General features: G+C 53.9%; 1 protein-coding gene across 1 annotated transcript in view; it reads right to left on the bottom strand.

The window, feature by feature from the left end:
• The window catches only part of SCTR (secretin receptor), a 59,541-nt gene that overhangs the window by 18,070 nt on the left and 14,838 nt on the right, over nucleotides 1–26,633 (bottom strand). Inside the window, exons 4-8 of the mRNA XM_030849650.3 lie at nucleotides 15,445–15,552; nucleotides 12,207–12,310; nucleotides 5,995–6,092; nucleotides 4,631–4,763; nucleotides 2,484–2,637 (exon numbers count right to left, since the gene is read on the bottom strand). Coding sequence (XP_030705510.2) covers nucleotides 2,484–2,637; nucleotides 4,631–4,763; nucleotides 5,995–6,092; nucleotides 12,207–12,310; nucleotides 15,445–15,552 — 597 coding nt within the window. The remainder of the gene's footprint in view (nucleotides 1–2,483; nucleotides 2,638–4,630; nucleotides 4,764–5,994; nucleotides 6,093–12,206; nucleotides 12,311–15,444; nucleotides 15,553–26,633) is intronic.

Genomic DNA, 26,633 nt, shown 5'->3' with positions numbered 1-26,633 from the left:
ATGGGCCTATGGTAATTTTTTTTCCTACTTAAAATTTCTTTTTTTTTTTTTTGCAGAGTTTTATGGTGGCCACATACTCATTTCAGCAACCTATCTCTGGGGAGGGGGGTGAATGCAAACTGAGGCAGGGGCCGCCGCTTTTGCAAGACAAGAGCCTCTCGGAGACAGACAGCTTTAGATCTTCCTGAGTCCCTTCATGTCCCCTGGGGGTTGTGCAGGCAGAGAGGCACAGAGAGAAGGAGCCGCTGCTGTTTAATGTGCTGCTCTATCCCCACGGCCTGGCATATACTAGATGCTCAATAAATATTTGAGGAAGAGGGACTGCCCTCGTGGCCCAGTGGCTAAGGCTCTGTGCTCCCAATGCAGGGGGGCTCGGGTTCCATCCCTGGTCAGGGAACTAAATCCCACATGCTGCAACTAAAAGATCCCACTTGCTGCAACTAAAGATCCCACGTGCTGCAACTAAGACCCAGCACAGCCAGATAAATAAACAAATATTTTAAAAATATACTTGAGTAAGAAAAGAAGGCTCTCATTATCTCACTTAAACCTCCTAAAAACCCGTGATGGAGATATTATCACAATGCACTTTTGTCTCCTTGCTAGACTACAAACCCCTGGAGAGATGGAACCATCTTTGGTTTTGTTTTTGTAATCTCCATAAGCCCTTCTGAGGACAAAGAAGTGCTCAAAGAAAGTTCAGCAAATTATGATCCTGATATTATAGAAGATGAAACTGTCCACGTTCATACAGGGAAATCCTGGCAGATCTGGGAGTCAAGGCTCAGTGAGGTGGCTAGACACTGGGGGCATCTGGGGCAGAGTTAGCAGCATAAGGCAAGTCCCTTGTCCCAGGCTCTCTGGAACTACTGGCCTATGTGGAAATCCAGATCTGCAGAGCCCTACATCTCCTGCTGACTGAGGGTCATGTGCTAATCAGGCTGCCAGAGTTCAGAAGCAGGAGGGCTCAGTGAACTCTGCTGGCTCAGGCAACTTCCCTAATGAGGAGATACAGCCCTTCCACATAAGGGTTTAGACAAGCAGGAAAGACAGTGGGGGGCATTCCTGGCAGGGGCACTTCTTAATTAAAGGCACCAAGAGGAAAGTAAATGAAGCTAATGGCTACTACACATGACTACCCCTGTAAGCCTGTGAGTCACTCACAGAAACCTGACTGTCTAGAAGCCAGTGGGGAACTTACATATGTTTATCAAATGAACAGCTGATGGATGGAGGGAGGGAGGGAGGCAGGAAGGGATAGAAGGATGGATGGATGGATGGATAGGTGGATGGATGGAGGGATGGAGGGATAGATAGGTGGATGGATTGATGGAGGGATGGATGGATGGATGGATGGATGGATGGATGGATGGATGGATGGACGGATGGACGGATGGATGGAAGGATGGATAGATGGATGTTTGTTTATGGCAGAATAAGAGTTAAGGGGCTTTGCAAATAGACAGGCCTTGGTTTGAATTCTGGTTCTACCCTTGTCTACAGTGTGAGCTGAGCATGTTATGTCATGTCTCTGAGCCAAGGTTCCTCTAAGAGGCCTCTGGAGGTTGTTGTGATGATTAAATAATGCATGCAAAGTGTTGAGCTCAAAGCCTGGCATACGGTAGGTGCTCAAGAAATCAGAATTATTATCATCTTCATTGACCAGAAAGGAAAGGGGGAAGAGAAGCAATGGGGCCTGCAGTTAGCTGTCTTACTACCATTTCCCCTCCTTCCTGGAAACTGAATCCTGAATTTCCTTTGGGAAGCTATGTGGTTTGAGTAGCTTAAGCCAATCAGTGTATTCCATTCTCTCAGGCCCCTGTGATTGGTTCAAGGATGTGTATAACACTTCAGCTGGTCCAATCAGAGTGAATTTCAGAGTATTTGCCAGGAGTGCTTGGACACAGCCCCTCTCTTTCATCAGATGTAACAATGAAGCCAGGAAGAAGCCCAGAGCTGCTGGCAGTTACATTGGGAGCACCTAATGATAACACTGATGTTACAGAAGGCAAAGCAGAAAAACAAAAAGAAACGTTGAGCTGCTGGATTCAGCCTCACCTGAAGCTGGTGATCCCTGGAGTTGTCAGTTGCATGAACCAATTAATTTCTTTGATGTTTCAAGCCTATCTAAGCCAGGTTTTCTGATACCTACAGTCAAAAGCACCCTAACTCATACAAAAGGAAGCAGGAATGAGGACGTATGGATGCAACGTCTGGGGAAGACGAGGCAACAGTGTTGGGGGTATCAAACTGTAAAAGGCTTTGGATGCCAGAAATTGGGGCATCCAAATTTTAGCTATTTTTTCCCATTTGACAGACAAACTGAGGCCAGAGAGTTAACCATCAAGCAACTTGTCTAAGATCACACAAGTTCACGAACTTAACTAAGTATAGAGCTGAAACTGGAACCCACACCCTTCTCCTTCTGCCTCAGTGCCCTTTCCCACATAGCATGCAGCCACCGTACCCCTGGAGAAACATACCCCATCCGAGGGCAATAAATCCCTGGAGCCATTTCCTTTCTGAGAAGAAGGAGATGACGAGGAGCGTGTGAAGGTAGAGGCCTTCCACCAGCAGCCAGGAGTAGTTGGCCATGATGCAGTACTGGAAGAAGACCATGACCAGCTTACAGCCCACCTGCGAAGAGAGGCAGCTGAGCCCCAGGCTGGCGGCCCTGGGCTTCCCTCCAGGAGAGGTGGGGTGCGCCAGGGGTCAGCAGCCAGGCCAAGCAGCGAGCCTCTGGGGCTCACGGCCACCCCCTCTGGCCTTCCAGTATAAGAAGACCAGGCTCATAGAGCTCTCTAGAGTGGAAATCCACAGGCCAGCAGGCTTGGTCAAGATGGCCAAAGGGCTGTTGCAGCAGCAGGAACGGCATTCAAATTCTGGAACCGGCTGCCAGGCGTCAAACGGTCAGATATCGCCCACTTCCCAGCAGCAAATGAGGGCGTTTTTCAGATGAGGGAACTGAGGCCTAGAGAGGGAAAGGGATTTCTGAGCAAAAGGTTAATAAAATCCTTTCCAGGCTTAGTTTTCCTGGAAATAGATGAAGAAGGGACGAGCTAACACTGATGAGGGTACACGACCCTGCCTGGTGCACTGCGTCTGGACTGCAGGCCTCTGAATACCCGACGGGGGTGCCAGGGTTGGCCTTGCCTAATGCTGTGACTCTTGTGGCAGGCCTGTCCCTTGCAGGGATCCCTGGAAGCTATGCCTGTGGGATTGTCGGGCCGAGGCTTCTATACCAGCATGGCTCCCACTCCCGCACTGTGAGGGCCTCATTTCCTTTCCCCGCGCTGTTCCCTGAAGAGAGGACAGCTCCTGGGATGGCCCGAGGGCTGCTGCACAGAGCGCAGGTCACATCCACGTCCACAGGGGAGGAGCGCCCAGGGCTGCCTGTGGCCTCCCAGACACTCCGACTCCAGGCGTGGCCTGTGGCTGGCTCGTTAGTCTGCGGCTTAGTAGAACCTGGAAAGGTTCCCTGCTGGGCACTGCTGGACTTCTCCACTGGTCAGTGATGGGGTGGGGCCTGAATCTGTCTTCTGACTCCCAGGAAATTCCCTGAGACACAGGGGCCCTCCTTGAGGGACCTCTCAGTCTTGAGTCAGAAAACACACACATACACACATGCACATGGAAAACTATAAGCAATGCAAACCTGACAGATCTGGGAGCAATTACAGATGTGAGTGGTGGGAAGTGACGGGCAGGCTGACTAAACCAATCTCGATTTCCAATCCCCTTCTCCCTTGCTGGCTTCTGCTGTGGAGACTATGATAGTAAAATACTCAATCTCCCAGCTTCCTTTGCAGTTAGATGTTGTCACATGACACAGTTCTAGCCCGTGAGATGCAGACATAGTCTTGGGAAGAGGCAAAGCCTCCCAAAGAGAAAAAAAGTTCAACCTTGACTTTCCTGCTTTTTGCCTGGAACATGGATGTGAGGCCTGGGGTTGCAGCAGCCATGTTGTTAACATGCAGTGTAAAGCATGGGACATGGGATCAAGAATGGCAGAGCAGAAAGGGGAAAGGACTGTGTCCATGATGGCATGGAGCCAGTGCCACCTCTGGGTCACCCACCTGTGGACTGCTTCTGTGGGGAACAACCCCCATCTGTTTAAGGCACCGATGTACAGTTTTCTGTTACATACAGCGAAAGGGATCCTCAACTGGTTCCCAGTGACATTGCAATGAAATAAGACTCATCTGAGCTTTCAGAAGGAGGACGAGGGTTAGATTTAACAAAACGATTGTTCTACTGCACATCTGGATGTGCAGACACACAAGCATATGCTCACCTTTTTCTTTCTACAATCCCAACCCTCTAGCTTTAGCTATCTGTCTACATTTGGGACTTGGCAGGAGCAGGGAAGGGAGGGGATTGCTATGTGTCTAATTCCCAGAATGGCTAATCCACTCCAGGACACTGGGAGTTGAACAGCAGCCCCATGGGCTTCTCGACAAACTGCTTTCATGTGGGTCCCAGACTGTGCATCTGGGGACATGAGACTCCCTGAACCTCCCCAGCACTGGCCCCTTTACTCTAGGCATTAAGTGCAGCCTCAGCAGGGACAGCCGGGGCAGCGGGGGAGCAGGCAGGCCTGGCCACGCCGTGGGCCACGCAGGCGTGTTACCCTGTGGGCATCACAACGGGCGACGTCGTCGGAGGAGAAGAGCACGGCATCCTTGATGAAGTTGGACAGGGCACGCAGGATGAAGGACACAAAGAGATGCATGTGGATGTAGTTGCGGGTGCAGTGGAGCTTCCTGGAGGGAGAGGATGCAGGGCCGTAGGGGCCAGAGCCGGAGAGGCCCAGGGCTCAGCCGCCCACCCTCCCCCCACCCCCACGCACCACGGAAACCCAGGCCCTGGACGTGACAACTCTCTAAATCTCCCTGTGTGCAGAACCTGAATGAGCCCAGGCCCCCAGGTGCCCAGCCTACTCTGTCTCATGCTGCAGTTAAAAAAAAAAAAAAAAAAAAAAAAAAAGCTGGGGTTATAAGGGCGAGATCCTATTCTGCTCCGACCACCTCCAGCTCCCAGAATTGTCAGAAGGGGCTGGGGAAGGGGGCAAGCGGCACAGAAAGAACACAGGCTGTGGGGAGAAATCAGACCCGGGCTCTGCCACTTTTCAGCTACACGATCTAGAGCAAGTCCTTCACCAGCCAGAGCCTAGGTTTCCCCCTTGCTGTAGGGGCAGAAGTCTCTTAACTGTTCCCCTCCTTCCGCTTCAAGGAACAAGGCTTGCTTTCGGGGAACGCATCCCATCTCTGGTTGGGGATGACGCTAGCCCCACCCTCATGACAGACCTGACCAATCAGAGCTCCATACCTGGCTGCAGTGATTGGCTCAGGGCTGGGCATGTGACCCAAGCCAGCCAATGAGAATTCCCCCAGGACTTCCATTGCAACTAATGAAGAAGGGGGTCCTCGGCCCTGGTGGCGCTGAGCTGGTAGAATGTCCGTCTGCAGCTGCTGGTGGTTGTCTGTGCCAGCCCCGCGTAAAGCCTGCCTGAGGCCAATGCAAGGTGAAGAAATGGCAGGAGACAGACCCAGTTCTGCTGATACCTTGGAGCACCTAGATCCAGGCACACCTAAAGCCAGGTGCCCCTGAACTTGTCAATTGTGTGCATCAGGTCACCTTTGTTTTTCTTAAGGTGCTTTAAGGCGGATTTCTGTTTCTTGCAACCAAGAGTCTGGCTAATATACCTGTAAAATGGGGATGATACCTATCTCACAGCATTGTGTGAAAATCAGAAATGATACATGTAAAGCAACTGGTGCAGTAAGTTCTAGTTATGCTCAGTAGATGTCAAATGAATAAAGGAATGAACGAGGTCACAGAAACTTCCAAGTTTTGCCACAGGTAAGCTTTAGATCAAGAGGGGACAAAGTGGCCCACCCAGACCTTCCTCTCTCTGGTCAGAACAATTAAAAGAGACCCGAAGTCTGTGCTGGGGAAGGCTGGGAAGATGGAGAGCTGGCAGCAGGTTCTTACCGAAAGGCACAGAGGATGCCAAGGGCCACCAGGAGCATCACCAGGGAGGAGCTGTAGCCCACGGTGTACATGACCTTCAGCTTCAGGAGGTACTCGTACTGCAGAGAGAGAGGGCCGTGTCAGCCCCACCCCCCCACCCGGCTGAACCTGCCCTTTTCTGCCACCGAGTGCACCCGCTCCAGGCTGCTGAAGCCCCTTCAACTCTGACCGCTATTCTGTTCATACCCCAAGGACACGCATTCATAGACTCACGACATCTTGGCTTGGGAAAAGACCTTGGGGATCCTCTGATACCAGTTCAAAATTCTATCCCATACACAGGGCCCCGACCATCACCCTGAATTCAAGCCTTTGCTTGAATACCTCCACGGATGAGGCACTCACTGCTTTTTGAAGAAGTCACTGGGTATGCAACAGTGCAAAGTATTAGATAATTTTTTCTCAAGTGAATCTAAAACCTATTACCTTTAAATTGTACCTATTGGTCCCTTTTCTTCTTCTGGAGTCACTGAAAATAAGTTGAATTTGTCTTGTACCTAGAGCCCATAATTACTTTAAAAATAAATTTTTCACGGTAGAATAGCTTTAGACTTATAGAAAAGTCACAAAGATTCTACAGAGAGGCCTGTCCTTTCTGAATACAATTCTTCTGCCCATCTGTCCCCCACTTATCGTCTGGGCATTAAATATTCCCTGTGTCTTTAATCTCTCTCCATAACCCTTCACCATTTTTCTCCACTAATATCCTCCAGTTTGTGAATGTCCTTCTTAAACAAGACACCCAGAACCAGATAGCTGAAAAGCTCCAGATGCATTCTCTGACCAGGAAGAAATCGAGTGGGACCGTCACTTCCCCTGATCTATACACTGCACTCTTACAAATGCAGCCAAGCAGTCATTTACTTGTTCAGCAGCCCCCTCACACCATTGGCTCATCTCTGAGTCAAGAAGATCTCAATGGAATGGAATAATGTGACATATAGAAATAAATGTGAAGACCTGTATTTTTAAGGTTCAAAAAGAAAACCAAATTGTACAACAGTCTTTTTTTTTTTCTAGCATCTTTATTGGAGTATAATTGCTCTACCATGGTGTGTTAGTTTCTGCTGTATAACAAAGTGAATCAGTTATACATATGTTCCCACATCTCTTCCCTCTTGCGTCTCCCTCCCTCCCACCCTCCCTATGCCAGCCCTCTAGGTGGTCACAAAGCACCGAGCTGATCTCCCTGTGCTGTGCCGCTGCTTCCCACTAGCTAGCTATTTTACATTTAAAAGAATCAAGGAAATAAAAAGTAAAGCAATAATGCCATACCATTTTTTTTTACCAACCAAATTAACAAATATTTAAAAGTACTAATGTTCTATGTAGGTGAAGGTATAGTGGGAGTGAAAATTGCTTCAGTCTCTCTGCAAAGTAGCATGCGTCGAGAACCTCTGAAACATACATTCCTTCTGGCCGCCCCTCTACCTCTAGGAATTAATTCTAAGAATTATCAGAAATATAAAAGCATATTCATATATAAAGATGTTTATCACAGGACCATTTTTGATGAAAAACATGCAAATGTCCAACAACAGAAGAATAGCTAGCTAAATTCTTTTAAATCCAAAGGTTAGACTACATTAAAAAAGTGTGCTTACCAAGAGTTTTAAAAGATGTCAGGACATAATGTAATGTTAACTGAAAAGGCAGAATACAAACTTTACATGTACAGTGTGATTTCTGCTTTATGTAAAAAAAAGTGTTAGGTTGAATTGTATGAAACTGTCCTTTTCTGTACATCGAAAAAGACTGCATATTGGCCATCTCATGTGGTTCAGTCTCATACACACACAGAAACAAGACTGTGAGGAGGTGTGTTAGACATTATTAGTGGTTAACTTTGGAGTATAAACTTGTGGATAGAGTCGTTATTTTCATTTGTATTTTTTTCTGTACTTCTCATTTTTCTTCAGTGGGTAAGTACTATCTTATAACCAGAAGAAAAGGGTAATAAAAAACAAAGAACCACAGGCACAAGAATACTATTGGGGAAATCTGACAGCTGTTCATATGAAAATGACTTTGAGGTTTGAGTGGCCCAAGCTCCATGGCATTAAAGAAGTGTATGCAGAGGGAACATGCACAGGCTTCAGAGCCAAGAGACAAGGGTTCCAAACCCAGGACTGCTACTACTCAACAGCTGTGTGACCCTGGGCAAATTACTTAACTTCTCTGAGCCTCAGATTCCTCATCTGCAAAATGCGGATAATATCTACCGTGCAGGCATTTTGGAAGAACAAACAGGGTATCAGGTAGTGTATCTGGACAGGGCCTGGCACTTGGAAGACACTCAGCACATGTTGATTCTTCCCCATCTCCACCCTCTACCCCCACAACCACCATTCAGTCTGAGTCAGCAGTCTGACACTGCCGGTGTGAGGTATGGGTACGAGGTAGCTGCTAGGACTATCAGGTCTCTTCTCAGTTACATTAATGGAGTGCTGTGAAGCAGGCCACGTTGGAATGTCTGGAGTGTTTGGTCCAGTTCTGGGTATGTTATTTTAAGAGGAGCATTAGTCAAGTGGAGCATTTCCGGAGGAAGGTGACTGTCATCTGAACTGGCTACACTGCACCCTAAAGGAAACAAACAAGCTTAGGGAAGCTGAGTACCAAAACGCCTGAGACGTAATTGTGAGCCCCAGGGGTAGGGGAGTAAGCACAAAGTCGACGGGACTCAGACCGACCGAAAGTTTCCTGGCAGCAGAGGGAACCTTTGACGGGCTGGCTGCCATGTGACCCTGTGCTTCTGCACTGAGGCGACTGCAATTCCAGAAGCCAGAAGCCACCTCTCAGCAACAAGCGGGGAGCCACAATGGCAGTAAGTTGCATTGGATGAATGGCTCCTAGATGTAGGGACGTCAAAGAGCAGTGAAATGTCAAAAAATCGGAGGACCAATGTGTCAGCCTAGGATGTCATCACGTGTGGGATGTGCCCCACAGCTGAGGGCGTCGGCCTCACCCCGGGGACGCCTGGATCTGCAGCCCTGGGTCAGGAGCACATCGGGTTAGCCTATGGCAGCGTGAGGAGGCCTGGGGTGACAGGCGTGCAGGGTCCTGGCTGAGCATCCCGTGCTGTCCTGTGGCTGGGTTATTGTCTACCGGGGTACCCTCAGGATGCCCTGGCCTGCTCTGCCTTTGTCTGTAAGATCTGACCCCAAAAGAGCCCTGTTCCCAGGAAGCCAGATGTGACCACAGTGCCCCAGGCCTCAACCTCTGCAGCTGTGCACCCCCTGCCCCCCAGAGGGCTGCTGCCTGTCCTGGATCAAGCTGCCCATCTCTCTGCTGTGTGTCTCGACTGGGCCCCCTCCTTCTCTATCCTCTACATCAGGGGACAGCAGACGTTTTCCATAAAGGGACAGACAGAAAACATTTTAGGCTTTGGGTACTATTTGGTCTCTTTTGCAACTATTCAACTCTGCCCTTTCGGTGCAAATGGGTGTGGCTGTGTGTCAATAAATCTTTATTTGCAAAAGCAGATGGTGGGCTGGATTTGGCCCAAGGGTCCTAGTTTTCTAACCTCTGCTCTGGGTAGGCAAACTCCATTTTTTTTACCCAAGTGGCAGCTTTGCCTGGTCTTTCTGCTGATCTGAGTCCACTGTTGGCAACTGGTGTGTGCCAAGTCAGGAAGTTGCAAAAAGACAACCAACAAATATATACTTTCACCATCATTTGATTAAAAGAGAAAAAGACATTTCAACACTAAGAAAGGAAGATCCAATTCTCAGAATAAAAGAAAAAGTTTGTGGGAATTCTCTGGTATTCCAGTGGTTAGGACTCCACACTTTCACTGCCAAGGGCCTGGGTTCAATCCCTGGTCAGGGATCTAAGATCCCACAAGCCCTGGATTTCCCTGGTGGTGCAGTGGTTAAGAACCCGCCTGCCAATGCAGGGGACACGGGTTCGAGCCCTGGTCCGGGAAGATCCCACGTGCCGTGGAGCAGCTAAGCCCGTGCACCACAACTCCTGAGCCTGCGTTCTAGAGCCCGCGAGCCACAACTACTGAAGCCAGAGCGCCTAGAGCCCGTGCTCTGCAATAAGAGAAGCCACCGCAATGAGAAGACCGCTCACCGCAACAAAGGGTAGCCCCCACTCGCTGCAACTAGAGAAAGCCCACGTGCAGCAACAAAGACCCAACACAGCCAAAAAGAAAAAAAAAAAGACAAAGTCTGTGCTTGTCTGTGGACTGACATTTAAGGACCAGTGAATCACATGGTCTGGAAACCCTTCCACCAGTCTTAGGGATTTTTTTTTTTTTTATGTGAGCTGAAGCCACGGTAGGTCATCTTTTTACTATTTTAGACAACTAATTTTCTGAGTTAAGTCCAGAACTTTGCATTTATCTTTGTTTTAATTAATTTATTTATTTTTGGCCGTGTTGGGTCTTCGTTGCTGCATGCTGGCTTTCTCTGGTTGTGGTGAGCGGGGGCTACCCTTGGTTGCGGTGTGTGGACTTCTCACTGCGGTGGCTTCTCTTGTTGTGGAGCACGGGCTCTAGGTGCACAGGTTTCAGTGGTTGTGGCATGCGGGCTCCATAGTTGTGGCTCACGGCCTCTAGAGCACAGGCTCAGTAGTTGTGGTGATGGGCTTCGTTGCTCCGTGGCATGTGGGATCTTCTTGGACCAGGGCTCGAACCCGTGTCCCCTGCATTGGCAGGCGGATTCTTAACCACTGAGCCACCAGGGAAACCCGCATTTATCTTTGTTAAATCTCTGCTCCTTCTTCTGGCATTTTACAGTTTCAACCCGGCCGTGAATAACATGGTTAAGGCCCTGGGCTCCGTTCCCACCCAGCTGATTAGTCTAAACCAACAGTTCTTATATGTGGCTTTCATATACATAACTCACAAAACCAAAAGCTCTTTAGGGCCCTCAATAACTCCCAAGGGTGTAAAAGGATCCCGAGGCCAAAAAGTTTGAGAACTGCTGGTCCAAGCCAAGCACGTGTCCCAGCCCTCTGCCAGGGATGGTCTGGAGGTGGACAGGCTCAAGTCATGTTGGGCCAGTGAGATGTCAGGACAGGCTTGCTGGTGGCCTGGCTGAGAAACTTTCTTGCTGTTAGCAAGAAAAGTAAGGCTGTCCCTCCTTCTGGACAGGCAGGCCTGGGGAGTCTGCAGCTACAGTCACCAATGGCAGTCATCTGACAACAGGAAGAGAGCCAGCCTTGGGATAAACCACCAGGCTAGCAGGAGGAGAGACAGAAAGAACCTGGTCCTGGGTGGCTCTGGGGTACTGCTCATGAAAGGGTCCTGATGCCCGTTCTCCACATCCCTAGCTACGTGAGCCACATTAGCTTACGAAGCCAGTTGGAAATTTCTGTCACTTTCGAACCTCCGTCCTGCCACCCATTACCCAAATGATCCCTCTTAATCTTATGGATTTTACAAACGTGATACACGTAAGCCTCCTGTCTTCATATAGGTCAGTGACAGAAAGGGTAATCTACAGAGGTCAGAGCCCATCCACTGGCCCTCCAAGACCACAGGTATCCTTATTAAATTACTCCCATCGGATCTGAAGACTTCATGTGTCTTCCCTGACTGGATGATAAGACCCGGCAGAGAAGAAACTCCATCCTCCACGTCAGGCCCCACTCAATCTCCTTTGGGAAGGGCTCTGAACCAGACGGCCCCTTCAGGGAGCCACCGCACCAGCACCCTGTCTCAAACCAGGCCTGCCCGCCGCCGGGCTCTCCTGCCTCTGGAGCCCGAAGCTCCTCTGAGAAGGGACGTTTGGGAGCTGGCACTGCGGCCAGGCACCCTTGCCTGCACTTGCACAGGTTCACGAGCCTGTGAGGTCAGGACCATTACTAACCCCATTTCCCTGATGAAGAAACTGAGGCACAGACAAGTTACATCCTCCCCAACCCCCAAGGTCACAGGCAGGTTCAGACTCACCACCGGGCCCCAAGCGTTTAGCCCCAGTCTCTGCTCTTTGGGTTTCACGCCAGCATCCCGATGGCACGTGGCAGCTCTCACTGTGCCATGCTCCTCAGGACCATCACCTCTGGGCTGGTGGACCAGGGCGGGGAAGTGGGCCCATCCAGCCCAGGGGAGCAAGGGGGTGTGGGGCTGAGAGGGGCAGCCCGGGGTCCCCAACCTCACCCTGAGCCAGCTTCACTCTCTGCTCCCCAGCCACCTCTGCCCCGCAGGGAGGTGTTGGCAGGCTTACCCTCTTCTCGTTGGAGGAGTCGTTCACGTGGACCCCACAGGCCAGGTCAGGCCTGGGGAAGGTCTCTGACCAGCCGGCCTGCGTGCAGTTTCGAAACATGGAACCTGTGGAGGCCAAGCAGCCTGCAGTGAGCAGTGGGGACCGGACCCAAGGCCGGCTCTCCGGGTGCCCTCGCCGCGTCTGAGGGGCAGCTGGAGCTTCCTTCCGTCACCCTGTCCCTTTCTCTGAACCACACAGGCAGCTGCAATTGGCCCAGCTGGCCCTGGGAGCCTTAGTAAGAGTCAGTCAGGAAAAGGAGTGGGAAAGGCGCGCAGGCAGATGGCCTAGAGCAGATGTGCGAGCGTGGAACAGACCCGCGGCTCCCGGATACGTCGACCTGCAAAGCTGGCCGGCCCCGCACCGATACCCCTCCGGCCGCCGCCTCACGGCCACTGTGCCAGGCACTGAGCTCCACAGTGAGGGAGACGACTGACACATGCCCCAGGCCCAGGCCCAGCAGAACTTCCAGCGTCACCACTCGATTCCCTGGGTGCCCCCGGAGAACCTTCAAGCTGGGAGGCACTGCAGTGTCTCCTACGAGGAGAGAGGCTGGATGCAGTGCTTAAGAGCAGGTTACACACCTTGAATCAAACAATGTTGATCTCACACTAACGGCTGTGTGTTTATTCAATTATAAAATTCCGTGCTCTATTGTAACGATACACGCTCACTGCTACGTGCTGGGCACTGTTCTAAGCGTGTGATGGGTATTAACTCATTTAATCCTAACAGGACTAGGAGGCCAGCACCGTTACTTTTACAGTAAAATGTACTGTAACATGTAAATACTACACCCATTTTACAGCTGGGGAAACTGAGGCACCCCGTGGTTAAATAACTTGCTCAAGATCACACCACATAAATGGGGGCCCTGGGATGTGAAGCCCGGGGCTCAGGCCTACACTCCTGGCCGCAGGCTTTGTCCTAATGCCCTTTCTTACTCCTGGCCTTCCTGCTCGCAGGCCCTGCAGCCATCTAAGGGTGGGTCCCCCAGAGAATCTGCCTGGCTGGTGAGGACCCAGCCCCGCCCACAGCGGACCTTCCTCAGGCTCCTGGTTCTACTTCTGCACTAACAAGTTCTATTTTACATCTAACTTCACACCCTGCTCCCCAGCATCTGAAAACCAGCAGAGCTAGCCCTCCAGGCAGCCACCCCTGAGGATGGAATGATTAGCTCTTTAGCCACCACACCAGGTCACACCTCTGCGTATCTCTGCATTACAAATCACAAGGTAGCCGCAGCCCTCCCTCCCTGTCCCGGGGCTCACCGCCCCATCCCTCCAGCACAAGGCTGCAGCCTGCGCCCCCACGGAGGTGACAACGGCCCCCCTGCCTCCCTGGCAGACGACTGTTCCGAAGGCTCCCCCGGGCCTGCCCAGAGCGCTTGCTCATCAGACATTTGCAGGCTGGCTGGCTGGCTAGACAAGCAGATGAGGGGGGATGAAGAGCCTCCTCCAAGCACTTCTACAAGAGGAGAGGGAAGAGCTTGCCCACGAGGAGCTCTCAGAACAGGAGCCCAAAGACTGGGGTAGAGGAGCTGTCGGTCAAGAAGGAAGTCTGGGACAGCAGCGGGGGCTGCCCTGCCTGCCCTGACCGGCCCGGCTGCACCCTCCTCTCCGGGCTGCCGAGGAGGGCCGTGTTCCGGTCCCCGGGTCTGGCTGCTGTGGAGGCTGCAGGGGTGCAGGGAGCTGATCCTGTACAGAGGGGCCCTGCTGCTCCTTTTGCTCTAATCAGTAACCTGTCCAGGGCCCCCAGCCACCCCAGCTGGGCCTGGTGTGTTCCTCTCTGACAGGGCCACTGGCTCTCAGGGTTCCACTGAGCTGGAGAAATACGGTGGGCATTTCTAGAACCAGCCGCTAGGCTAATGTACTGATCCTGACCCCACTCGGCAAGTGTGCTTTTTAATAAGGAACTCTGGAAGACCGGCGCCCTTTTAAGCATCAAAGGAATGCACCCTAGATAGAACATTCTAGGCCCTGGCACAGACAGACAAATATCTGGAGGCAGAGTCCAGCCTGCAGTTTCCCCAGTCACACAGACACTCATTCCGTCTGGGCCCATGTAGCGGGTGCCCTGAGAAAGAATTAACTTATTCTGTTTCTTTCTTCTTTCAAAAGGAAGGGCCTGGAGCGCCAGCTTGTCCTCACTGGGTGCTCCTTCCTTGCTTTGGCTAGGGAGCCCTGGAACCCTTGGAACACCACCAAGAAGCCTTCCCCCGGACTCCGGACCCGAGGTGTCTCCACGGGAGGATGGTTCTCGGTAACTGAGGCTGGACTGTCCCGACCGCACCTACGCTCCTGGGCTGGCCGATGCCCTGCACCTGCTGCTGGGCATGAGCACAGCGGGACCCAGGCTGAGATGATCCCCCCACCCAGCCCCGGACGCCAGGCAGCGCAGCCAAGGTGCAGCGCCTCCGTGCCGACGGGCGGGTGGCGGGTCCTGCAGCCCCACAGCGACACCGTGTGGCAGAGAGGAGAAACGGCAGTCCCCGCCTCTCCACCTCCCAGCCGTGAACCTGAGGCCAAGGGCTAAAGCCCTCTTCGACGCTGTTACTTTTACTCCTGAACTGGGTCAAGCGCAGGGAAAAGGTCTGTGGTTTGCAGGGGCTTTGTGATGACTGAACGAGCTCACGTCTCTGAACATGCCTGGCGCGTGACAGGGCTTTAGCCAGTGTTCGTCCCTGCGTGTCCCCCGAGACAACATCCTCACTCCCTTGCCTGAAATTAAGGGAACCCTTATAAACTGCAGCTTTGCCAGAATCTTCCAGGGAGGGCAGAGTTCACCAGCAGGGCCCGGCAGAGAGGGCACAGAGGAAGTAGGTGTCCTGGAAGGCCAGCCTGGGCCCGGTGTGAGCCAGACACGAGGGCTGGAGCGAGGGCCCCGGGGGCTGAGGGGGCAGAAGCGTGGAAGGGAGGAGGGGAGCCTCTTGAAGAGGGCACTGGGCAGGGAGAAGCAGGCCTGGCCTCCTTCACCACTTCCCCAGTATGTGGCCCCCGGCGCCCTTGCTTGGCGCCCTGACAACTGAGGCCACACCACACCTCCCCAGTCAAGGCTTCCCATCCCCAGCGAGGACCACCCCCACCCTTCTACTCACTCCTTGTCCCCAGAGAAGTCTCCTCGGCCTCAGGCCGCCAGGCCCAGGCCCACCCAGAGGGCCGCCCCACAGCCTCCCAGCTGGGCCCCTGGGCTGAGCGGTTACCGTTTCTGCCCACGAGCATCCAGAGGAACCGCGGGCAGGCCACTTCCACCGTCTGTCCCAGCGCAGAGGAGGGCCAGCAGCTCGTGTTGTCCCACAGCCCCTGGCAGCCTGACGAGGAGAGAAGCGGGGTCAGACGGGTCGCAGCGTGGACGCAGGGCCTCCCCAGCACTGTGGCACCAGCCCCAGCACCCGCGCCTGGGCGTCCCCACTAGCTGCGCTCCCGGGACCAGGAACCGCGGCGTCTAATGGGCCCCGTCACCTTCGGGGCGGTGGCCTCGGCATCTACATGGTGAGTGCTCGGTGCTGCAGACACACAGGGACACGCCATCTCACATAAGCCTCGCGAGGGCAGGGCTGGGCTCCTCCGGAGCAGAAGATGGAGCATCTCCTGGCCTCTGCTCGCACCCTCTGACTCCATGGCAGTGAGCCTGCAGCCTGGCTGCACAGCACAACCACCGGGGAGCTTTAAAAACACGCCTAACCAGGCCTTACATCCAGGGAGCCGGATTTCATTGGTCCTGCGTGGCGCTCAGGCATGATGCGGTGTTAAAGCTTTCTGGGTCATTCTACCGTGATGGCAGGGTTGAGAACTTTGTCCCATGATTCTCAGACTTCAGCTCGTATCAGAATTATCCAGAATGCTTGTTAAAACACAGATGGCTGAGACCCCACCCCCAAAGTCTTGGTGGAGCCTGAGAATTTGCATTTTTAACAAGTTCCCAGGGGAGGCTGGTGTTACTGGTCTGGGACCACACTTTGAGAACCGCTGCCTTGGCTATGGAAGTAGCGCTGCATTTGTGGCAGGAACGTCACTGAGGGTGCTGCTTTCACCGCACTGGGTTCCCTTGACGAGGCCCCCGCCCCACCCCTGAAGGAGAACATGGTCTCAAGGCACCGCGAAGCTGGAGTTACGGTGAACAACTAGTATACAGCTGTCCTTATAGACACTGAATTTGAGGCTGTTTCCTTTTTGCCTTGTTTGGCTGCTAGGAAGCTCAGAGCCAGATCTGTGGCCCACTTCCGGTGACAGAAAGGCTTTGAAGTGAAAAGACTATCAGGTGTCTTCAAGGCAAAACTAGGCGTTGTCTAATCACAGCCTTCTGGGTTACCTGATTCTGGCCTTTTACGTCCTTGAGCTATTTTGCAACTCTATAAATTGTAGACAACTGATGTCCTGTCCAAAGGCATTTGAATCCACATTTCTATCTCTTCCTTTGCATTTGTATGACTATCAGTTATCTACAATTTATACAGAATTGTTTTCAGCCAGTTTTGCATCTATTTGTAAATTCATTTTACCGCCTTATACGTACAGTACTTTGAATTTTCCTGTGAACCAGTGGTAGCATCTTGCTGGTTCTCTCATTACTTAGGGACAATGTTTGGCAGGTATTCATTTTGCATTTGCCCGTGAGTTATGATTATACTCTGTTAAAAATGATCATTTAGGGCTTCCCTGGTGGCGCAGTGGTTGAGAGTCCGCCTGCCGATGCAGGGGACACGGGTTCGTGCCCCGGTCCGGGAGGATCCCACGTGCCGCGGAGCGGGTGTGCCCGTGAGCCATGGCCGCTGAGCCTGCGCGTCCGGAGCCTGTTGCTCCGCAACGGGAGAGGCCACAACAGTGAGAGGCCCGCGTACCGCAAAAAAAAACCCCAAAAACCAAAAACAACAACAACAACAAAAATGATCAGTTAACATAACCACCCACCAATTCTCCCAAAGTTGGGTCCCGGGGGAACAAAGCCAGGGAACTTGCTCCTGTGACAGGCTTCTGGGGGCCCATGCCACCTGGGAGGGCATCACCCGGGGAGGTCTGGAGCAGACCGGAAATACAGCTGAGGTGACACCCATGAGGTCAGCAGTCACCCCACATCTGGTTTGGGGAGCACAGAGCAGACCACACTAACCCAGAGCCCCAACCTTCAGAGAGAGAACCCAGACTCCTGAGGCCCACAGACCTGGGCTCCAATCTGCCTCCCCACACACTCGCTGCCCGAGCCCAGTTCCTCACTCAGCTCTTTTAGGGGAAACAGATGCCTTCCTCCCGAGGTTGTCCAGAGGAGGAGGAGATCAATGTCACATGGAAAGCCCAGCACTCAGTGGGTGCAGGGGAATTACAGTTCCCGCCTGCCGTCCTCCCCAGTCTTCTTCCTCCCCAAGCCCTTTCCTGTTTCAGCCTGGCATGGGGAGGGCAGGCCAGGCTGGGTCCCCTGAATTGCAGGGCAATTTTTAGCTGCAGGGACTGGCAGATGCGTGTGGTTTGAAGGGGGCCCTTGGATTACCCAGACGGCTAATTCCCAGCTTTTGTAAAGAGCAAGAGTCTCTTTCCAGGCATGAATAAAAACCAGGCTCAAAGCATCAATATCCTCCTTGACACCCTCGTCCACTCCATGTAAAGTCCCCTGGTGACCTGTCCCACTTCAGAGGCTCTGATCCTGCAGTGGACGTCAGAATCACCTGGGAGATTCTAATTCAATCATCCTGAGCCCCAGGAATCTGCATGTGAAGACCTCCCTACAGGCGCTGCTGTATGTGTCATCAGGCTTTGCTTTGAGAATCTCCGCACTGCACCTCCCCACAGCGAAGGCCCCTGTTTCCGGGCTCAGACCAGCCTTGGGCTCCCAGGAGCACATCCAAGATGATGGTGAGAGGCCAGGGAGGTCACAGTGACGTCACCTCCTGGTGCCTGGGTGCAGATGGCTCCCCCCACCCCGGGCAGACAGTCCGGAGAGCAGGAACCTGATTCCTGACGGCTGGACGCCTGTGCCCGCAAGGGCTGGGCAAGGCACAGGCGTCCACGAGCGTCTAAGGAATGGATGAATGCCCCAGCCTCCGGCCCCTTCCCTTCCCCATCGCCCATCCCTTGTAAATGGGCTTTCGCCGTGATGCCCACTTGACTTCTGAACCCCACGCTAAGGTCCTGGCCTTCCGCTTCTCTGCCACCAGCTCTGCTTTGGTCCCAGCAGGAGTCACTCTGTGCTTCACACACAGCAGCTCACTGAATGCACAGCAGTGCTGCCAGGCGCCCGGCTCTGTCCTCGTTTACAAACGAAGCGGCAGAGCAGGGAGAGGCAGGTTCCTGGAGTCACACAGCCAGGAATGGACAGGCTGGGAGGTGACCGTCCAGCCAGGCTCCGCCCACCTGCCTGTCTCCAGTGCATCAGCCCCAGCTTCCTGGAGGAGGGTGTCTGGGGGGCTCTGGAGGTGGAGAGCCCCGGGAGGGACAGGGAGGCTGTGGCCCTGGGCAAGGAGCGGAGGGCCATGGAGGAGAGCCGCCATGGGCACACAGGGCGGGGCCTGGATGGGGCTCCCACAAGGACAGTGAAGGCATCCAGGGGTCCAAGGACCAGGTGCCTGCGTCCTTCAAGGAATGTGGGACTTGAGACCCCCTTGGATATTCCTGAGGCTTCACCCCAGCTCTCACAGAGCACCCCGAACGGGGCGGGCTGGACCTTCTCTCTTCCTGAAACTCCCCAGGGCACCCAGGCAGGGTTCTGCCACTTTTGGGTGCCGGTCCTCCAGATTTCCACCATGGACGTGGCTCACCTGGCCCCCGGATGCCCTTGGGACAGTGACACGGTCCTGAGGGCCCCGGACAGACGAGCACAGTTTGCCTCCGCTCTGAGTTCTCCCACACCTGGAGGCTGGAGGGTGAGGGGACCCCTCGGCCTTGTTGCTTCTGAAGAAGCCCCACCGGCTCAGGCACACGTCCTGGGAGCAGACGGGGCATTTCCCCACTGTGGAAACACATGGGAGTCTCTTCCCTCACTTTGGGAGAAGTGGCTTCAGGGCTGAGGCTGGCCAGGTCAGCCAGGGCACTGGTCCATGGCCCCAGTCCACGAGGCCGGACGACCCATGTCCGGCTGGCCAGACAGATGGGAAGGGGGCCAGGGTGTCTGGCGGGCTTCCTGAGCTGGGGCATGTCAGGCCAGGCCCACAGGGACACTGGCCTGTGCTGGCAGAAGGCCGGGCGGGGGCGGCTGGTGGGGACTGGGAGGGAAGTGGGATCCCCCTACTGCTGGTTCACACCCATGCCCTTCCTATCAGCCAAGTAGGGAGAAGAGGCTGGGAAGGGGCCGTCCAGCCCTGTGCTGGACACACAGCAGGCGCTGTGCACCGCAGGGGTCGAGTAGGGTTCCCGTCCCACGGCAGAGACGAGGAACCCAGGCCCCAAGAGGCAAAGTGACATGCAGGGTGACAGCAGGACTGGTAGAGCTGAGATCCCACCGCCAGGCTGACCACTGGCGGTAGGAGGCCTGGATGCTGACTCCACATGCCATCTCTCACGTCCCAAGCCCTGTGACATGGCCACACTCTCCCAGCCTTGGCCTCGCTGTCTGGGCAGGGCAGGGCAGGTGCTGGCAGACCCAGGGGACCAGCGTGTGAGGAGCGCATGGTGGCGGTGTGCCCCTTTAGCTGGTACATGGTTGAACCCTTTTAATTTTAACAGCTGTACTTTTTTTTTTTTTTTTTTTTGCGGTACACGGGCCTCTCCCTGTCGTGGCCTCTCCCGTTGCGGAGCACAGGCTCCGGACGCGCAGGCTCAGCGGCCATGGCTCACGGGCCCAGCCGCTCCGCGGCATGTGGGATCCTCCCGGACCGGGGCACAAACTCGTGTCCCCTGCATCGGTAGGCCGACTCTCAACCACTGCGCCACCAGGGAAGCCCCAAACAGCTATACATTTTTAAAAAGAGAATTGAACATGCATTAAAAGGTTATAGAACAAGCACATCACAGCTGTGACTTTGAGGGTTACTACTGTTTAGGATGAGGCTAAGTTAAAAAAAAAAAGTCAGTTGAAAAAAAAGGGAACCCTCATGCACTGTTGGTGGGAATGTAAGCTGGCGCAGCCACTGTGGAAAATGGTATGGAGCTTCCTCAAAAAATTAAACTAGAGCTGCCGTATGACCCAGCAATGCCGCCCCTGGACACACACCCAAAGGAAATGAAGTCACTATCTCAGGAGCGATCTGCACCCCACACGCACTGCAGCGTTATCTGCCACAAAGTATGGAGACAGCCTAAGTGTCCATCAAAGGGTGAATGGGTAAGGAAAAGTACAGTGAAATATTATTCAGCCTACTGCGATTCCCTGGCGGCCCAGTGGCTAGGACTCTGCACTGCAGGGGGCATAGGTTCGATCCCTGGTCAGGGAACTAAGATAGTGCGTGCCACGCCGCACAGCCAAAAACAAACAATAAAAAGGAAATCCTGCCATGTGTGACAACACGGCCGAACTCAGAGGACGTTATGCTCAGTGAAGTAAGCCAGACACAGAAACACAAACACTGTTATCATCTCCCTGGTATGTGGAATCCAAAAAAGTCAAACTCACAAAAGCAGAGAATAGAATGGTGGTTACCAGGGGCTGGGGCTGCAGGGAAAGGCGGAGAGGTTGGTCGAAGATTCCAGAGCTGCATTCAGATATGATGAATAAGCCTAAGAGCTAACGTACAGAGTGCTGAAAAAAAGTCAGCCAATTGATTTAAAGGAAAAAATATTAAGGAAACCACAGTACATAAGGTGCATGGTGCAAGCGGGCTGGAGGGACTATGGCCGGGGGAGCAGGGGTCTGTGCGGCCCCCTGGATGCTTGCAGGGACCCCTTTTCTGCGGCTCCAGGGTGTGAGTGGAGGGCCTGACCCCACTCCCCACAGGCTCCTGCTCTGAGTGCGGGGAAGGCTGCACAAGTGGAACAGGAAAGGGAAGGGGGCGTCCTGGTCTGGCCTCCCCTGGGGCTCTGGCTCAGAAGGGACGAAGCACAGAACTCGGGTCACTGTGGGGGGCTGGGAGTTTTAGACCCAGAGCAGTAAAGCTCAGCGCCTGAGCCGGGGTTGAGGGGGACCCATGAGGTAAGGGATAGGGGAGCTTTGTACACAGAGCCACTAGGGAGGGCTCAGCGCCTCTGGGAGGGCAGGGCTGGAATGAACGTAAACTGGCTGCTGCAGGGCAAGCAGGGCCCAAGGCATCCCCACAACCCTCCACCATCTCTGAGGTCATCTGCTGACACTGACTGCCTGGCTGGAGGGGAAGGGATGGAAGGGTGTGCAAGTTTAAGTAGGGAAACAAGAAAAGACACCATGGGACCACAGATGGCATCTGGAGGGGCCAGGGGGGTGCCTGCCTGGTGCCCACGGCACAGCATGGCATCCTCGGTTGAAGTGAAGTGTGGTGGAGACGGACTGAGCCTTGGACACGCCACTTACCTCTACGAGCCTCACTTTCCTCATCTATAAAATGGGCATGGTAACGTCCCCCAGGATTTTGGTGGGAATTAATGATTTGTGTTTGCAGTGGATCTTTTTTTCCTCCTGGTTATTTTTTTCCTTTTTTCTGTCCTTCCTCCTCAGATTACTAGTTCACAGTCTCCCAGGAGGGCAGGAAAACTTACACTCTCCCTGACTTGGGCTTCCAAAGGTCCCTGGGGCAGGGGGATAAAGAGGAATTCTGGTGTAATCAAAACGCTTAGGAGAAAACAGAAAAAGAGCAAGACTTCCCCTCAGACTAGGGAGATAAGGGGTGATGTGATGAGCAGGCACACAGAAGGTTCCAGAAAGAGGCATGAGTGCACTGCTGCCCATTCGCCCCAGATGGCGGGAAAGCCCAGGGGAGAAACGGCTGCGGGAACACGTCCAGATGGGCAGGACCGACAGCCTGTTTCCTGGCTTCATCATGGTCAGGGTGGGTTAGAGGAACTGAAGGCCCAGGGTGGCAACGGCATTTAAAAGCATGGCACAGGAGCGACAGCAACGAGTCTGGGGGTGTTCCTCTTTAAGCCAAGAAGCACAAACCGTTCCGCAGAACTATCTTGGGGAGCAGTGGGGTGCCCACCACCTAGAGTGTTCAAGCAGAGAGGGTCATGCAGTTAGGAGGCTGCACGGGATGAGACGAAGGACCCTTTGAACGTGAGGCTGAGCGCCGCTTCCCTGAGGCAGGCTGGCTCTTTTGCCTGCGGGAGGCTTGCTCAAGGTGGCCTCTGAGCCCCAGACGCCTCTCCTCCCCTCCCCGAAGGCACGCCAAGCCTCCCCTCCCCCGACAGCACAACGAGCCTCCCCTCCCCCGACGGCAGGAGCTGCATCTGGGGCCTGAAAAGTCCTCCTCGTCCTCCCTGGCTGAGACGCCTCCTTTCACACCGCCTCTCACACTACATAGACATTAACTGGTGTCAACAGTCTCTCTCTTCCTCTTTTTTTTTTTTCTTTCCAAATGCTAATCTTTTCTTGGGAGGGTGAGAATATCAGTCCCTCACAGCTCAGTCTGGATTGTAAAATAGACAATCCTCAGGATTTGCACTCAAAAGATATGGGCTGAGAGGCCTGTTCAGCTCTGGGGGATCCTGTGCCTCTAAGAGCCTCAATTTCCTCATCTGTGGAGCGGGGATGACAATGGTACTTACTGCACAGGTTGTTTCAAGAACTGAAAAAATATGTCAAAAATGCTACATGAACATAAGTTACTTGTTTCTGAAAAACAAGCCCAGATCAGTAGTGCCAAGGAAAGGGTGAAGAGAGCTGGGCTCTGGGCAGGGGAGGGAGGTTCCAGGTTGCCTGGCTGGCCAGTGGCCCTCAGGAGCCAGGAGAAGGCAGAAAAGGACTGGAATGTTTGTTAGAGAAACTGCATTAAAAGCCAGCGCGTAAGACACACTGATAGCAGCGCCACCACGTGGATGAACCTTGGAAACATTAGTGCAAGGAGGTGACACAAAGGTCACGGACTGTGGCTCCATTTGTTATGAAATGTCCAGAGTCAGCAAAAGCATAGAGACAGGGAGTGGATGCAGGGTTGCCAGGGGCGGAGGGGGGGCAAGATGAGGAGTGACTACTCAACGGGTACAGGTTTCATTTTGGGGTGATGAGAATGCTTTGGAGCTACATAGAGGTGGTGGTGGTTGCACTGTGAATGCACCAAATGCCATTGAGTTGTTTGCTTTAGGATGGTTAATATTGTGAATTTCACCTCAATAAAAAAGCACTGCCCTCCCGCCACCCGCTAGGAGCCAGCCCATGTTCTTTGGGAGTGGGCAACCAGCCGGCAGAGACAAGAGGAAAAGGGGATGCTGTGTCCCCATTTTGAAGGCGAGGACACAAAGGTCCAGAGAGGATCGGGGTCTTGCCCAAGGTCACACGGCCCCTAAGTGACAGAGCAGCACACCTGCCCGGGTCTGTCCAAACTGCTAAGCCCACATCCTTCCTGCCACGGCACTGTCTCTTGGGAACATTCTTCCTTAGGGAGAGGCAGAGCCCTTCAACCGGCCAGCTCTGAGGGGGTATCAGCTTCTGAAAACAGAGCAATAAATAGCCGGGTAGAGCACGCCATGCAGCTATTAGGGTGGCCCTGAAATGTTCCCACAAAATGTTCCGAAGGCCTTGGCCACCTAACCCGGAATAGCTGAAGAGTTAATTTTTTATTCGTGATAAGTGTGCAGGGCTTGGTGACAGCTCGTTTCCTGGGACTCTTCTGGCGTTCAAACATTAACCTCCTCCCCAGGGAAGACCAGGCAGCTTAACCATTAACCTACACCCCCAACAGAGAGTCCGCCAGCCCCTCCCCGCCTCAGGCGCCAGACAGATCCTTGCTGGGGACGGACGGCCTGTGGGCCCAGGTGCCCAGGACTTCAGGAGTCGTGCTCCTGAGTGGAGGTTATGGGGCCGGATCCCCCCCAGGCGGCCTCAGCCCCGGCCCCCATCCCCGCAACCTGGCCCTGATGGGGATCCGCGGGGCGGAGCCTGACCAAGGGCTCCATGCCTTTGCTGTTTCTCCTGTCTTCATTCTTTGAAGAAATCTTCCCCCGCGGCCACATGTCGGTTCTAAGCTCCACGATGGGTCTTCTGGCTCAGCTTTCTCAACCTGACAGCAGAACAGGCCTGAAGACTCTCCCAGGAGTCCAGGTCCTCAGAAGACTCAGAAGTCTTCTGCCTCAGGGGCTTTTAAACCAGGTTTTCAAAACAACAGACCCCTTTTCCTAAATGAAAATTGCAGAAGGCCAAAATGCAAAACAGATCCAAGCGGCCCGAGCCTTTGCCCCGTTCACCCAGCTGCCACGGCCTGGCCAGACACAGTTGCAATTACTGCGTGTGCAGCACAGCCCCATCGCACACGAGGAGAGCGAGGTCTCCCCAGGGAGCTCATGGCAGAACCCGGCAGGAGTCCCACTGCGCCTTCTCAGCCCTGGATGCACACGTAGGACCCCATGGGAGCCTCTGGGGACAGAAGATGGCTAGACCCGCTCCAGGTCGGTGCTCCAGGTCTGGGCACATCCGCAGCCTCCCAGGAACTGCAATGTGAAGTTGGCTTCCACAGGGTGACGGGCCCCCAGGTCAGGCTCTGGGGAGCACTCCCCATGGGTGACGTGGCTACACTTCTCACCCCAGCTGGTCTGTGACGAGCGGGGCAGGCCGGGGGCGTCCATGTCCTCTGCTGCAAAGGCTCTGCTTCACCTCTCTCTCTCTCCTTCAAGTCTCCTCTCTCCCTGCTCTCAGTCAAACGTCTGCACTCACTCATCCACCCAGTAAGTCATCAACAAACACACAACTACTAGGTCTTGCAGGCCCTGTGCCCTGCGCTGGGGAAAAAGAGGAAAGTGACACAGTCCCTCCCAATCCAGGAAACACATCCCTACGATGCAGTGCAGAGGTGCCAGGAGGGAGAGAAACAGAGGGTCCTGCAGAAGTCCGGGTGGCCAGTTGCACGGGGAGAAATCGTTCCTGGAGGAGTCTAAAGAGGAGAGTGGTTGGCAGAGTGGAAAAGAGGGAATGGTGCTGAAGCAGAGGGATCAGCATGCGCAAAGGCGCAGAGGCATGAGAGAAACGTACACGGTCAGGAAGTTGTAAGCAATTTGGTTGAGCCAAGTGGAAATGTCTGGGATGGATGCGTGGACAAGGGAGTGAGGAGCTGAACCTCATCCTGCAGCCACTGGGGAGCAATAGGACATTTAAACACTTCAGATGCTTATTTTTAAAATAACCGTCTGTAACTTCTCAGTGTGAACTAAAGTTCACCATCATCTCTCCTAGTGGCTTGCCATTCTAGGCTTTATCCCTCAGGCCTGAATGCAAGTCCCACACTCTGTCACGGGAATTTCTGGCGTTCACCTTGGGGACATGCAGGCAGCTGTAGTTTCTGGGGTGACAGGAGGACCCAGGAAGTCAGGAGGCTGTGGCTCAACGGTGGGCCCCTGTGAGCCATAAGACTACTGTCTGGCTCCCCCGAAGAACCTGCCACAGCCAGCAGAGGGGAAGGAAAGGCTCAACCTATGGAAGGAAGTTGTCATCCTGCCCCGTCCCTCATGCAGAGGACGGGTGACTCCACTGAAGCCCATCGCAGCACCTGCACTGCTGGGCCTCTGCCGCCCATGGCACCATCTTCCTCCTGTCCCCGGCTGCTCCTGATGGATTCGTGCAGGGGCCCGAGGCCACTCCTGGGCCCTCTCCTCCTCCCCTTCCCTCTCCCTCTCCTCCTGCAACCTCAGCCTCAGTTGCCAGCCAGACAGAAGTGTTCCCCAGCCCGGGCCTCCTCTGGAGCCCCCACTCCGTGTGTCTAGAACTGAACTCACGACCTTCATCTCTTCTCCCCCAAAATACTCCCCCCTCCTCCCTGGAAGTGCTGCAGCCACCTTACGACCAGGAGGCGAATGCCACATATTGAGCAGAAAGACAGGAGGACTCTGGACACCTGGGAACTCTGCACCAGCTCTGGATCTTCTGTGGTGTCTAAGAAACCAACCCCTATTTGATGAAGCTCGCTTACCAAGTCTCTGCCACGTGTGCAAAAGCACATTCCTAAGCCATAAGAGAGGAGTCCAAGCTCCTTTTTTCTCACCATTCTCACCTCACAACAAGAAGTGCTAAATATTTTTTGAACGGATTCTTTCAATTTCACACCAATCCCATAAAACAGATGTTGAAACTGAGGCCCAGAGACATAGAACTTGTTCAAGATCACACAGCCTAATTTAAAAGCCTGGGCTCCCCGTTCCCCCTCTGCACCCCTCTTCCTCTCTCTTTCTTTTGGAAAATGCAGAGGTGGGGCTGCCTTCCCCTTGCAGCCACACACATAGAGCCGCCATCGCCACCAGAGGGCAGACAGTTGTGTTCAGGGAGCGGGATGCGGGACGGGACGGGAGGGAGGGGAGGGAGGGGAGGGGAAGGCCTGGCGGACACAGCTGAGAGGACCAGAAGGCACAGCGGCAG

Source organism: Globicephala melas, chromosome 7, assembly GCF_963455315.2.
Source record: "Globicephala melas chromosome 7, mGloMel1.2, whole genome shotgun sequence".
Lineage (NCBI taxonomy): Eukaryota > Metazoa > Chordata > Mammalia > Artiodactyla > Delphinidae > Globicephala > Globicephala melas.
Note: the sequence above shows the minus strand (reverse complement) of the source record. Positions and strands in the feature narration are given on the sequence as shown.